Source organism: Ornithodoros turicata, chromosome 4, assembly GCF_037126465.1.
Source record: "Ornithodoros turicata isolate Travis chromosome 4, ASM3712646v1, whole genome shotgun sequence".
Lineage (NCBI taxonomy): Eukaryota > Metazoa > Arthropoda > Arachnida > Ixodida > Argasidae > Ornithodoros > Ornithodoros turicata.
Genome location: NC_088204.1, coordinates 44,934,748 through 44,947,755, shown reverse-complemented (window position 1 = coordinate 44,947,755; position 13,008 = coordinate 44,934,748). Strand labels below are relative to the sequence as shown.

The 13,008-nt window shown below is 42.6% G+C and overlaps 2 protein-coding genes across 5 annotated transcripts in view; one reads left to right on the top strand and one right to left on the bottom strand.

Annotated features, from left to right (window-relative positions):
• Positions 1-13,008, top strand: part of LOC135391477 (transmembrane protein 94-like) — a 587,105-nt gene that overhangs the window by 336,299 nt on the left and 237,798 nt on the right. The gene's annotated exons all lie outside the window — the stretch shown is intronic.
• Positions 1-13,008, bottom strand: part of LOC135391472 (VPS35 endosomal protein-sorting factor-like) — a 140,569-nt gene that overhangs the window by 65,848 nt on the left and 61,713 nt on the right. For both annotated transcript variants that reach the window (XM_064621737.1, XM_064621736.1), the window contains exons 11-15: positions 12,570-12,647; positions 12,311-12,480; positions 12,091-12,202; positions 11,914-12,030; positions 4,224-4,277 (exon numbers count right to left, since the gene is read on the bottom strand). In XM_064621737.1, the coding sequence (XP_064477807.1) occupies positions 4,224-4,277; positions 11,914-12,030; positions 12,091-12,202; positions 12,311-12,480; positions 12,570-12,647 (531 nt within the window). The remainder of the gene's footprint in view (positions 1-4,223; positions 4,278-11,913; positions 12,031-12,090; positions 12,203-12,310; positions 12,481-12,569; positions 12,648-13,008) is intronic.

Here is a 13,008-nt window from a genome sequence, read left to right as displayed (position 1 = left end):
ATGTATTCTTCCCCTGTGATTATGACCGTCCACAACAAGACCGAGTCATGCTCCTGACCCAAAGAGGAGTGGTACCGGGAAAACATACGCGCATAAATGCTGAAGTGACAACTCCGCTTCTCACGAGTCATCCTCCTCACCCACAAGTCCAGTGGTCCAGGGATGACGTATGTGCATAGGTCGGCGCAATCATGATCGCAATGCCTCATCAAAGCCTGATGATCGCGATCATGAGTGCGATCACGGAGCACTGGCAAGGCTGCCGCGATCATGATCGCGCCGACCTATGCGTACGCGCTGTATGTATTTGCCATCGCTCATGCAACTGAGTCAGTGAAAAAGCTATATACGTATTGACAGTTTTTCTAAGCAAATGCTTGAGCGTATACGAAGACGGGAGTCAAGTCCTGTAGATCACATAAACAAAATACAGAAACCGACACTGAAGATGTCGGTTTCTGTATTTTGTTTAAGCAAATGCTTCTAACAGATTTCTTTCGTCAATAAATTGCAAGGTTGTAAATAATAAGTGTTGGTAAAATAAAATTAATTGAATTGGAATACTGTGCCTGCAATATCTATGTCTTCACTAAAGGAGACAGAGCCAAAAGACTTCCTTTGTGAAGTGCTTACCTGGAGCATCATCGATGTTGCCCGTTAATATGACAATTCGCTTTATTACAAAAATTTGCGGCCTCGGTCATATTAACGAGGGTTGACTGTACACCGTATTTAAGGTGATTCCACTTTTATCCAATTTTTTTTCCGGTCCCGACTACTTAAGTTATAACGAGGATCTACTGTGCGCGCATGTCACAGTGGCGCAGCAGCACACGCTTCCGCCTCTATTTGTTTCTTTGACCCACTTGCTTGTTTACATGTTGGCGCTTATCTTTTGTTGTGTCAACATGCCGGTTTAAAACTTTTTTTGCTCTAGCGGAAATATGAGTTCTTTAGTTGTGTTTTGCTGTAACATGGTTTGACTGTATGTGGAGCCTTCATCACAAGAAAGCATTTTATTATAAAAAGAAGGTAGTGAAAGTAAGGTAATAAAAAGAGCTAGAAATGAAAAGGAAAGTGATGCAAGCATGTCCTAACTAGTTTTAAGACTTTCTCTAGTGTTATCTATGCCAATTTTGGCATAGACACACATTCAGCATAAGGTCTAGGTGTGAGAAAATATGATGGTACTGCAGTGTCTAGTCAAGTAATTTGATTAACTCTCCCGGTTTTCTGCTGCGGCAATTTCAAAGTCTGGGGCACCGACTTGTAAATTCCGCGATTTTCCACTGCATGGAGTCAACGGCTGCTTGAAACAGGAAAAACAATATTTTCTTAGATAATGTGGGAACAAAACATATTTATCAAATTACAGATTCAAAGCACTGTTGTGGCTCAGCATTGCATGATATTTTGTGTTCTCCTCTGACAGAGAATGCTGTCTGTTGCCTACAATCATTTTATACCTGCTGAAAGATCTTACTGCTGGGAGTTGTAGAGCTTATAGGAATTGACAAACACTTGATCTCAACAGGTGCTAAATTCGAAGCAAGCACCCTCATTCCGTTCCAAAACCCAGCTATGTCGAACGCTTGAGGAGGTGGGCTGATCTGCTTAGACACTGACGGAGCCAAGTCACGGTCCGCAGACTTCAGGTCATTGGCTGTCTGCAGATTAGCCATTCTGCCATGAGGTTTGAACCTTCTGTTTCTATGGCTTGAATTTTCTGGAATTCAGTGACTACATGTGGCAGAGACTTGACTTGTAGTGTGTCCGAGGCCTTCATGCTTTTGAAGAACTACCAGCTCTCACTGTATTCAAGAATATCTTGTCCTTTCTGAGCTGCCTGCTGCCTGCCTCTTTTTAGCTTTTCACCGATGTGGATAGCTTCTTCCTCTTCTACTTCTTCCTGCCTTATTTCCTGCCAGTTTTACTGCGATAATGAATGGGGCTGTACCAAACTACGCATTACCATCAGGAACTATGGTCTCGTGTGACATCACTTGTGAGAGCACCGTGAAACTGTCCAGTTTCTCGCCTACATGTCAAATGCAGACGGCATTGTCAGTGCAAGAAGAAAGCACTTGCTACCTTCATTTTCCTTCTGTGATGTGCTCATCAGTAAACCTACCCACATTCTGAACATGTCACTTCCCTTTACTTCCATTCTGTCTGTTTCACCAGCACTTACAATACCAACGCAGGTGTTCACTATCCGTGAATGATAAAGTGCAAGCTTTTTAAGGATTTCAGCTTGCCTCATGAGAACAGCACATGGTTTCATCGTATAAATAATTTGACTGTACATGTGCACATGTGCAGGCATGTACACTTCACACTAAGCCAATACATTAATACATATTCCTGTGTGTCTGGGGGGCATTCTTCTAAGGGTCGGAAGAATGCTGCTGTGACAATGCTGGGTTCTGGAGGTAACTGTTATGCTTAAAAGTCATTATCCCATGACGGGATACTCAATTCGATATTCGAAGGAAAATTTTGCAGATATTTGTGTTCGATTCGTATTTGAAAATTTCAATATTTGCACACCCCTAGTTGAATCCCTGGATATTATGGGTTCAGATTATCTTGAAGTGTTAATTGTAGGGGTGTGCGAATCTGAATATTTTAAGTCGAATCGAATATCGAATCGAATGGGGGGAAAAATTCCAAATACCGAATCGAATATCGAATATTCGTGCAAAATTTACAATATGTGACTTTTGCACTAAAAGTTTCCATTTTGTAGCCCATGGCTTTAGTGTAATTTTTCTGGCATTAACTGTCACAAGAGAGACATGCAGTTCTTCTGCTAAAAGCCCCTACTCTTCAATTTTACATGAGAGTGCTTCCTGCTTTCCAGGTGAGCCTACACTTACTGGAGTACTGGAGTGGTTACCTTCATTTCAAAATTTTATGTCAGGCAGTAGCCCGTTACACGGATGAGGCTGTAATTGCTTCAGACAACCACAGGCCATTCGTGAAACGAACGAATTGGCATCCTGCCTCAGCTTTGCCATGAACACCCTTTAGTTTCTTTGCACTCGCCCTAGGAAGTTGCAGTACTGAAATTTTAGACGTAAAGGACATCTTGAAAACACCCTTCTTGTTCGTGTCATTATTCAAGAGTCCTTGTTCGTGTCATTATTCAAGAGTCCTAACTTTTTAAAGGCAACCTCACGGACATCAAATCAAAGTCCCTCGTCGGCACCACTAAACTACATGTGGGAGGGGCGCCACCCCTTCCACAGACGATGTCTACACAACTAACTTTGGATAACGTTATCTCAAACTAAACACCGTCCCGCCTGTGTTGGTCCTGCAGCAAGGGCAATTTCGTAAAGCAGGCTTCACCTCATGCACGGAAGCATCAGGTGAAGCCCACTTTCGGGTTGTGTCGTTCGTATCGAGATGTCTGTGAGTGAGTTTGTGTGTGTCCTAAAGCTCTACTTTAGTTTAGTTTAGGAAGGGAGAGGGGAAAACCTAACACTTTTGTGGGGATCGCCCATCCAAAACAGAGTCGCCAGGTTTACGGTCAGTGATTACTTCCTCTTAAGTGGCGGCAAATAAGCAGCAACTTCTGCTTCCTAGCCTTGACAAACACTGTTTGTTTGTAAGTTCCTCCCTCCTTGGTTGGTTTATTCACACAATCAACTCTGATATCTTTCAAGTAACTTACATTACCGTAATCTTTCCACACTTTGACCACCAGTTTAAAGTACAATGTTTCAATGGCGGGGCCAAATGTGTTTTGCAAATCATTCTTCTGCAGGACAGCTTTCAACTGGAACTGTGTCCCCTCAGGATTAGCTGGTGTAACTGACCCTCAATCATTTTGTAACCCAATTTTGGACTTATCGACCTACATTAAATTCATCAAGTATGTGTATGTTCTGATATTGATGTGTGTTTTTATATTGTTTTTGTGCTGCACCAGTTGTTTAGTTTGTGTTTCAAAATCATGTATTTCATGTTGTGTGTGTGTGTACCAACAATTCACGTACTACCACTCCTCCATGCAATCCAAACCCATACAAATTTCAGTTTGATGCTTCACATAAAACTTATGTAAACAAAATCTTAGTTATCAAAGATTTCCACAGTTTAGAGATTAAAGTGATACCATCATGCATATCAATTCCATCATTATTATGGAAATAAAAGCACAGTATGCCACTCCGTACTACGTATTAAAAATGTGCTCATATATAATAAATGATTACCGAAAAGTGCTTGCATGGGTACTCGATCCAGACTTCTGCGCAGCTCATATACTCCTGTAACAAAGACAAAACACTGTGTATAAGTATAAAGAAAAAAAGAGAAAAAGAAAACCTTGGAATAACAGGAAACTAAATCACTCAGGTTATACCTCTGTTAACTCCGAGGTTGGAGACAGATGCTTTACAGGAACACAAAAACTAACGTTCTGTCTGACCTCTGTACTCAATATCTCTCTTGTGCCATTGAACTGCTTGAAAATTAGGTGTGCATGACATTACCCAGAGTATGGGGGTGCAGAAGGACCAGTCAGAGAGAGTACAACAAGCAGAACTGCATACACAGTTAAGTGGGGTTAATGATGTCAGCTGGGGAAGCATCAATGATAATGGATGGCTCACTCACACAATGCATGGTACATGTATGGGTAACGGTGGCAGATTCCAGGAAGGTTCACAACACGTAATCTTTATAAAAGGAAATAGGAGTGGTACAGTTGAACAATGGTTCGCAGCCAAGATAATGGATGACATGTTTGCATGGCTCAGAGGTTGCAGATCTGTTTTTCTACATTGATGCCATGCTCCCTAAGACAGAGCATATTAAGGTGCTGTCTTGTTTGGCCCATATACGAACTGCCACACTATAAGGGAAAGCAGTACATAACGTTACTGCAAAATGTAACGTACAGATGGTGGTGCGCTGTGGTGCAGGCTATCGACAGAATTGGGGAAAACAAAGGTTAATATGTAATAGCTTGTTGGAGATGGAAAAAGTGACTTTGATGCAATAGGAATGGCAGATACTGAGAAAAAATGGAACGATGACAGGCGGATCACTGGAATGATGACAGGCGGATTTGGTGGATCACTGAAAGGGTGAGGTGTTAACGTTCGGGGTTGAGATGCTCCACAAACACCTGTGGACAGATTCGAAGGAAACAAGCTTGATGGAGCTTCTACCTGTCTAAGCTTGACGGAGGATTTTTTCATGGGTGATGAAGGTGTGGATTTAATCATACCATACTTAACAGATATGACGTGATAGCTGCTATGAGGCAGCAGGTGTTTGGGATCAGAGTGACCCTACTGCAAGCAAAAGTAGCACTAACATGAAAATTTACATCAAGAAACCTGCCATGAATGTGTGAATGTGAATAATTTACTCTTTGCCCTGTCTGCTTTTTGTACGTCTAGTCCCTCTGCACATCAGACTCAGGGTAATGTCACACATACTTAACCAGCTCACTTGCATTTTGCCCTGATGTTCTGCCTGAAAATATCTGCAAGCAGGGAAGGGTCTAGGATTTGAAGAAGGGCCTAGGAGGTACTGGACCAGGACACCATGCTACATATACAGTCAATGTTGGTTATAACAGCCCCACTGAAAACAAACTTTTGGCTATTCTGAACAAGTTTGGAATGACCGTCAAGTTTGTATTAGCCCTATGGAAATATCCAACAGACACAACAAACGACTCGCCACAAACAAAAGATTTACTGCAAATGGGCGTCCGTCACCATTATTTCTCCTCCTGGTCAGCACGAACACACAATACCTGGAGCATAAACACACGGAAGATGTCATGTGATGGACATGTGATCTCTCTAGGTTTGAGTTGTGACCAATCACGTTGTAGCACCCAACTACACTTTTCACGCATGCCGTGCTCAGTGTTGCCAAGTAAGAGGTTTCCCCTGCAGGAAGGGTGGTTAAGTGCCGCAGCTTCGGCAGGAAGAATTTCGGTTCAGTAACTCGGCAATAAGCGAGCAAAAGGACACGAACAGCACAGGATGAGAGAAGGTACAGGTACAACGTCAGGCGACACCCCGGAAGGAGGGAGATTAGCATGACAACCGGAAGGGTGGCCTAGAAACACTAATTCATCATTGGAAAAAGCGATCGAGGCATGACTAATGCAATCCCCTCCTTTGTTAGACATGAGGGAGATCTCTAAGATCTTGTGTTCCCATTGTGATCTGTGATAGACGTGTCGTGAAACTGAACACAGGAGCCGCAGCCCGTAACATGGCACTTTAGATGGAGTAGAGGCCCACACTGAAGGGAGCAGGCGTGCTCCTTAAGGCATTGGTTCACACAACAAGTTTGGCCGACGTACGCAGCAGCACACTACATGGGAACACAACACTTTCTTCGCAGTTCCTGAATTTCTCTGTGGATTATGTCACACTTTTTCCACACGTTCACATTGCCAGTCTTCTTTGCCAACCACACCTTGCCTTCCGGTTGTCGCGCTAATCCGTCTCCTTCTGGGTTGTCACGGTAATCGCCTGTCCTTGTACCTCTACCTTCTGTCTTCGAATAAACTCAGTTGTTAGTCTGAGCTCCTCCTGTGCTGCTCGCTTATCACCATGTCATCTTACCAACTAGCCCACCTCTCCACATTAAGGTTTAGTGACTGGAGTGAAATCTGAAGGTCTCTCTTTTGTCTTGCAATGTTTACAGCAGAAGGCCTGGTAGTTATGTGCTAGCACTTAAACAAACATAGCATAGAACGAATGGGTGTCAGACGATGAAAGGCATTGTAAACCCACCTCACAACATCCAAGCTTTTTTTCAATTCAGCGGATCACGGATCACGCGCAGGATCACGGTAGCAGGAATTTGCACAGGATTTGCACAGGAATGCACACATTTGCATCTTTAACTACTTGAGCACTTATTCCAGAAAAGAAACAATATAAGTACCAACAGTGCTCTCCTCAGACACATGTTGGGTTTAACTGGTTCCACTGACAGTGGAGCCCAGCTCATGAGCATGCACTCTGCCCCGATGAAGAAAACAGCGAAAGAGTTCAAGGACGAAAGGCTTTCAAAGCAAGAAGCACGCATGTGTCTTCTCTCCTTGGATTGTAAACAACGATCAGCATCAACATGGCATTGGCGGCCAGTTGACGACTGGATAACAATAGAGTACGACGAGGGAGGTTAAAGTGAAGAACCCGAAGGCACCTCAGGTGCCGAAGAGTTCTTGATGTGCCAACTGTCAGCATTGAATGAGTTAGTAAAGGAAATGCTGTGCCAGAAGTGTTTGGAACCTGGAGTGACACTGGTGCAAGGCACACGACACACGTTAGCGGTGAAGCTTGCTGTAACCTGCGGGAATTGTGGTAGCATCGCTGAACAGTGGTCATCAGCGAGGACCGAGAGCAGAAGGACCTTTAAGGTGAACATGAGGGCTATGCAGGCGATAAAAAGCATTGGCAAGGGGTCGACTGCATTGACAGACTTCAGGTCCATTATGAATGTATCGCACCGTGGACTTCACCACAAGACATTCCAAAAGCATTTGAAGGGGACCTTTCAAGGAGCTGCTTCTGAAGCTGCGAAGAACGTGTTTTCAGATGCTGTAGGTGCGGTGCGTGAAACGTACAAGAAAATGGACCCGGGATTCAACAAAAATATCACAGTTGTTTATGACGGAACATGGATGACACGCAGGCACACGTCACACATTGGCGTAGGCACAATAATTGAATTCTACTCGGGCCTCGTCATTGATTCAGTTGTTCTGTCCAACTACTGCCATGGCTGCACACTGGGACCAAAGAAGGATGACGACGAATACATCATATGGAAAGAACAGCACAGCTGCCAGAAGAACACTGACGTGAATTCAGGATGAATGGCAGTTGAGGCAGCATTGGTGATGTTCAGACGTTCCCTGTCTAAGAACGACCTACACTACACCAACATAGTGTGCGATGGTGATAGCCGCACGCACCTTGCCCTATGTGAGGATCAGACCTACGGCTTTATCCCCTTGACAAAAGAGGACTGTATCATCAATCACGTACAGAAAAGAATGGGATCTGCGCTACGTTCAATTGTAGCTAAGAGCAAAAACGAGCAACCCCTTGGAGGAAGGGGCGGCCTGACACAGGACCTGATCAAGAAGTTGACAACCTACTACGGGATGGTCCTAAGGAACAATTCTGAAGTAGAGGATATGCAGAGGGCAGTGATGGCTACATTTTATCATGTGACATCTACTGATGAAGAATCTCATCATGAACTCTGTCCGCCAGGACCTCTGAGCTGGTGGAGGCACAGGGCAGTAGATGCTGAAGGAGAGTCGCAGCCACGTCACAAGTACAAGCTGCCGAGGCATGTTGCTGCTGCTCTCCTGCCTGTCTACCAGCGCCTCTCAGACCCTCAGCTCCTTGAGCGATGCAGAGGGAAGAAGACACAAAACACGGCGGAAAGTTTGCACTCCGTGATCTGGTCACTGCTGTCTAAAGATGAGCATGCCTCACTGGTGGCAGTGGAGACAGCGGAGAGTGAGGCCATATGTCGCTTCAACAGCGGGAACGTCCGAGCATACACAGAGTTATGTGCTTCAATCAGCATAAAACCCGGGACGCAGAGGAAGGCTGCGGAAGCCCACCAAGTGAGAGGGAAAAGAAGTCAAAGGAGGGCAAGGACACAAAAGATTATGACCCTGGGGCTTTTTAGTGTAAGAAATTCATCATCAAACTTCAATACTCATTTTCTCAAAACATGTTTTTAGCCTACCTGCTCTGATTGCAGGGCTGATAGCTCAGCAACCGCTGCATTGATTTTGGTGCTGTTTGTTTTGAGAGAGTCATAGAACAGCACAGTATGCAATGACATTCATATTTTCTCAGATTTCTAAGCACAGAATTTATGATTTTATATGTTGTGTGCATATAAGTTTTGCAGACAGGTTGTGAAAAAATCAAACCAAAGATTTTTCAGCAGGGAATAAAAAAATCTAAGAATGTCATTGCATGCAGCACACACCTAGGTATGAAACAGAAGTGAAAGCAGCTTTCTATCCCAATTTTTAGATTCTCCATGCACTCTGCAAAATGTGTAAAGTATGAAAGATAATAAAATTTATAAACAAGTAACTAATGGAGCTATCACTTTGAAATTTGAATATGATTATTAGGAATGCATAATTCACCTTTCTATAAATTTTGATCAAGATCCTCCAAAAAATAAAAAAGTTGGTCTTGAAAGCCACGTCCCCCCTAAGGGGACACAGACACACACCAACAAACAGTATTGCATGGTTGTGTGTGACTAACTGTGTCCCTGTGTGGTTTTTACGTTTGCACTGAACTATTTTGAATGCTTCCCTAATGCATTATGAAGAAGCCTGGGTGTGGACTTATGGCACTACAGGGTACATCCAATAAAAACAACCTCTGACTAGTTTCATGTAACATTGTTGCACGTCCACAGTTTTGACATAGCTGACATCCTGACATCACCACATATAACAAGCTTCGGATATGACAAACACCTTGCATATGAGAGTCGAATTTGTTATAACCAAGATTTACCGTATAGGGTGTGATTTTATCGGGTCAAATACCTTTCCCACTGGTGCTATTGCTAAATTTGAAATTCAGCATGAAATCAGGCCTTATTGATACAATCAGCTGTCTGTGAGTTACTTTTGTTCTTTCTATTCATGGTGCGCATTGATTTTTTGAACAAAAATTAAAGGCTCTTTCAAGGACCTTTTATGGTTCAGCTGTCACATTCTCTAGGACATAAAACACAGCTTAGGACCGGGCTTCAACGATTCAAAAACTATTTTTAGCTACAGGTATCACATTAGAGAATGCACAGTGACTACACCAGACATGGGTAGCAATTGATCAACTGTAACTAGCTATTTTTCTACAAAAGTAACCTAACTGTAACTGGTTACCCCTTTGGTTAAAGTAACCATAAAAGTAACCAACTAACTGGCTCTGTTATCGCATTTTTTTCCATGCATCGGTTCTCCTATGTCATGTTGTTGAGAATTTAAATGCCCTGCCGTTTTTCCCAAATGCTTTTTTTGCCAGAATCCCACAAATATTGTCATCTCATATGCAGCCAGGATGGACCTATACTAACTCCCATGGCCTTAGACTGGCCCATAGGAAATGTTTTCACACGGTATAACCGTATAACTCTGGTTGGGCAGTACAAGAGTTGCATTTTTTTTTCGTTACATTTATTTGTCTTTTCTAAAAATGACTGCAAAGTAACTAAGTTACTTGCTTTTGGATTAACTATCAAGTAACTAAGTTACTTGAATGTAGTAACTGTAGCTTTAACCAGCTATATCTTAAAAAAGGGTAACTGGCTAATTTCACGACAGATCAGTCAGGCAGGTCCCATCGATATCCTGGATTTCTATTGCATTTTTATACTTTTTATACTAAGAATCTCATCATATATGATGATAAACAGCGGCAAAACGAATGATTTCAACCAAATAGGTTTTGTGCAAGAATTCGGCAAAATCTGTTTCTTAATTCAAGAGCTTCAGTTTTGCCATTTTGCATGCGATGTCTCCCGAGTTGTAAAAGGTATTCTTGCAAAATTTGTTTATGCTTTAGTATACACCCAGGCCAGCAGGCCAAACGCAAATTCTAGTGCACAGGTGCAACGCTCTGTGATAGCAAAAATGGAAAACATGCTCCAGCACGCAATCTTGTTCCAACTTTAACATATTACATATTTCTCTGGCTGCACATGTCGCTTGGTTATGCTTGGCATCAGTTTACGCAGATCTTAATGCTCTTTTATTTGGTATATCTCTTGTGCACATACTATCTGCAGGTGTCTGCTGAGACAAGCAAGAAGTTGGGAATCTTTCGGGAAAACAAAAAACAGAGTCTTTTGTGCGACAGTTTCTTGAAAAGGACTCCTTTGGTTTTATTTATATATTTTGCCAGGATATGGCCAGATGTTGGACCCTTACTTTGTTGCAAAAAAATTCTGCTTCAAAAGGTGTACACTTGTGACGAGCGCATCAAAACGTGGCCCTACTCAATGCGTGTGTTGAAACGGGGATGGCTTCCTAATTATCAAGTACACTGTGGTACATCATCATCATCTGGATGCCTCTGTACTTGCCCTTTGCCACCCAAATACTAACAAATTTTTGGATAACTAATTTTTTGGATAAACGAATCAAATGCACAAAGCGTGCTATTTCATTAAGCCCGTTTATTACCAAGAAAGAAATGCGATCACCCTTTATTACCTGCCATCTTAGGATGTCATACAAAGTTGTCTTCAGAACCTGCAGAACATCATACATTGGGAACTTTCTCACGTGAACGTCAAGCGCCTCATTGTCCTATGCTTGAAGCCTGAAATTGCTTTCACACAGATTCGATAAGCTGACTCCTGCATATTGACTTTCTCAATACTTTCTCTTTCTCTATTGACTTTCTCAGCCATCTCTACTGTCAGTCAGCACAACTCCATGACTGACCTCAGACTGGCAAGAAACTGCGCACGAAGGGGTCAAAGAGAGCAAAGAAGAGTGAACGGAAGGCTTCTGCTAGTGGTGACGTTTCTCTAGGACAATGTAACGAATGCAAATGTCAAAGGCATAGGCCATTGACACATATTGTGTATAAGAGAGTGAAAATGACAGCGGTTGTGAAAAAATGTTTCCAAGTGGTAGCAAGCTCGTTCCTCGTAACGCAGAGTGGATAATGTAGTTTTAGCTTTAATGCATTATGAATAAGCTATGATGTGGCTATCAAAGAGTAGCAAAATAAATAAAAATATGATAGATGTAACACCACAAAAGATAGCAAGGGAAAGCTACAACACTTCTCACATAATCAATGGATCAATAATTCTGCCCGCATGTAAGGAAATGGTGTTCAGAAGCTGGTTGGTCCTTACCACAGGACATCGAAGTTTTGAAACTATTTTCCAGACTTCATTCAGCACTTGCAGCTTATGGTCCTCTGGTGGATCAGACACAATCAGGCACAACCCCAGGGTACGGAACAAGATGTGCTACAAGTAAAAGTGATATTACTTTTTGTCTTTCTCAATGCAATTCAGAATAATACAGACTTTAGGAAAGGCAGAATCATCACAGTCTTTCATAATGGTCACAAACTCCAGTGCCCGACGTGCAATGAACTCTGGCTTGAATGCAGTCATAATAGAGTTGAGGAGAAGGCCACTGCGGAATGATGGAGGTGATACAATATTTTAATATATTTACCTAAATACAGGAGAAGATCCCGGTTGACACAGACTACCACAGGACCACATATTTGTATGTACTTACCTATGACACTGTAATTTACACTTTGCAAGTACTTGAGTTAGAATGCTCTCAGGTGCTCTGTATGAACCACACTGAAGAACCCAGTCCAAAGCAGGACAGTACAGTGTTAAGTAGGTGGCCATGTTCATGTGCTGCTGCGCAAGGGTGGTTTGTACGAGTGGCCGTTGAATCTGCTCACAGATATGCAAGGCAAAGGCAGCCTTCAATAAAACTTAAATGTTTGTGCAGATGTATATCAGAGAAACTTATTTCAACATACCTGGGGATAAGTAAGCAAGAAATCCCAGAAGTTTTCAAGAACATGTTCACGAACCTGAGGAGCAACTGACATTCCAACCTTGAAGAGGAGGAGGGAGAAAGAGAGAGGAGAGAGAAAGAAAGCACATTTTTTATTTCAATATACCCAAAGGCACAGGAAAAGGAAGGCGTGTTGCTAGTTCCAATAGTGATATATAATTACTTGAGTCGTTAAACAAGTGGTCAACCACAGTTTGTTAGCATATTCCTTTACGAGTATTTATAGGTGGTGTCAACGAGGAACCTGAAATTGTAAAGTTTGGAAGACATGTTGCTAGTTCCAATAGTGATATGTAATTACTTGAGTCGTTACACAAGTGGTCAATTTCTGGTCAAGTGGACATAATTTGCATTGCCAGCAAGACTCCCAATCCCTCAGCTGACTGTGTCACCAGGCTGGC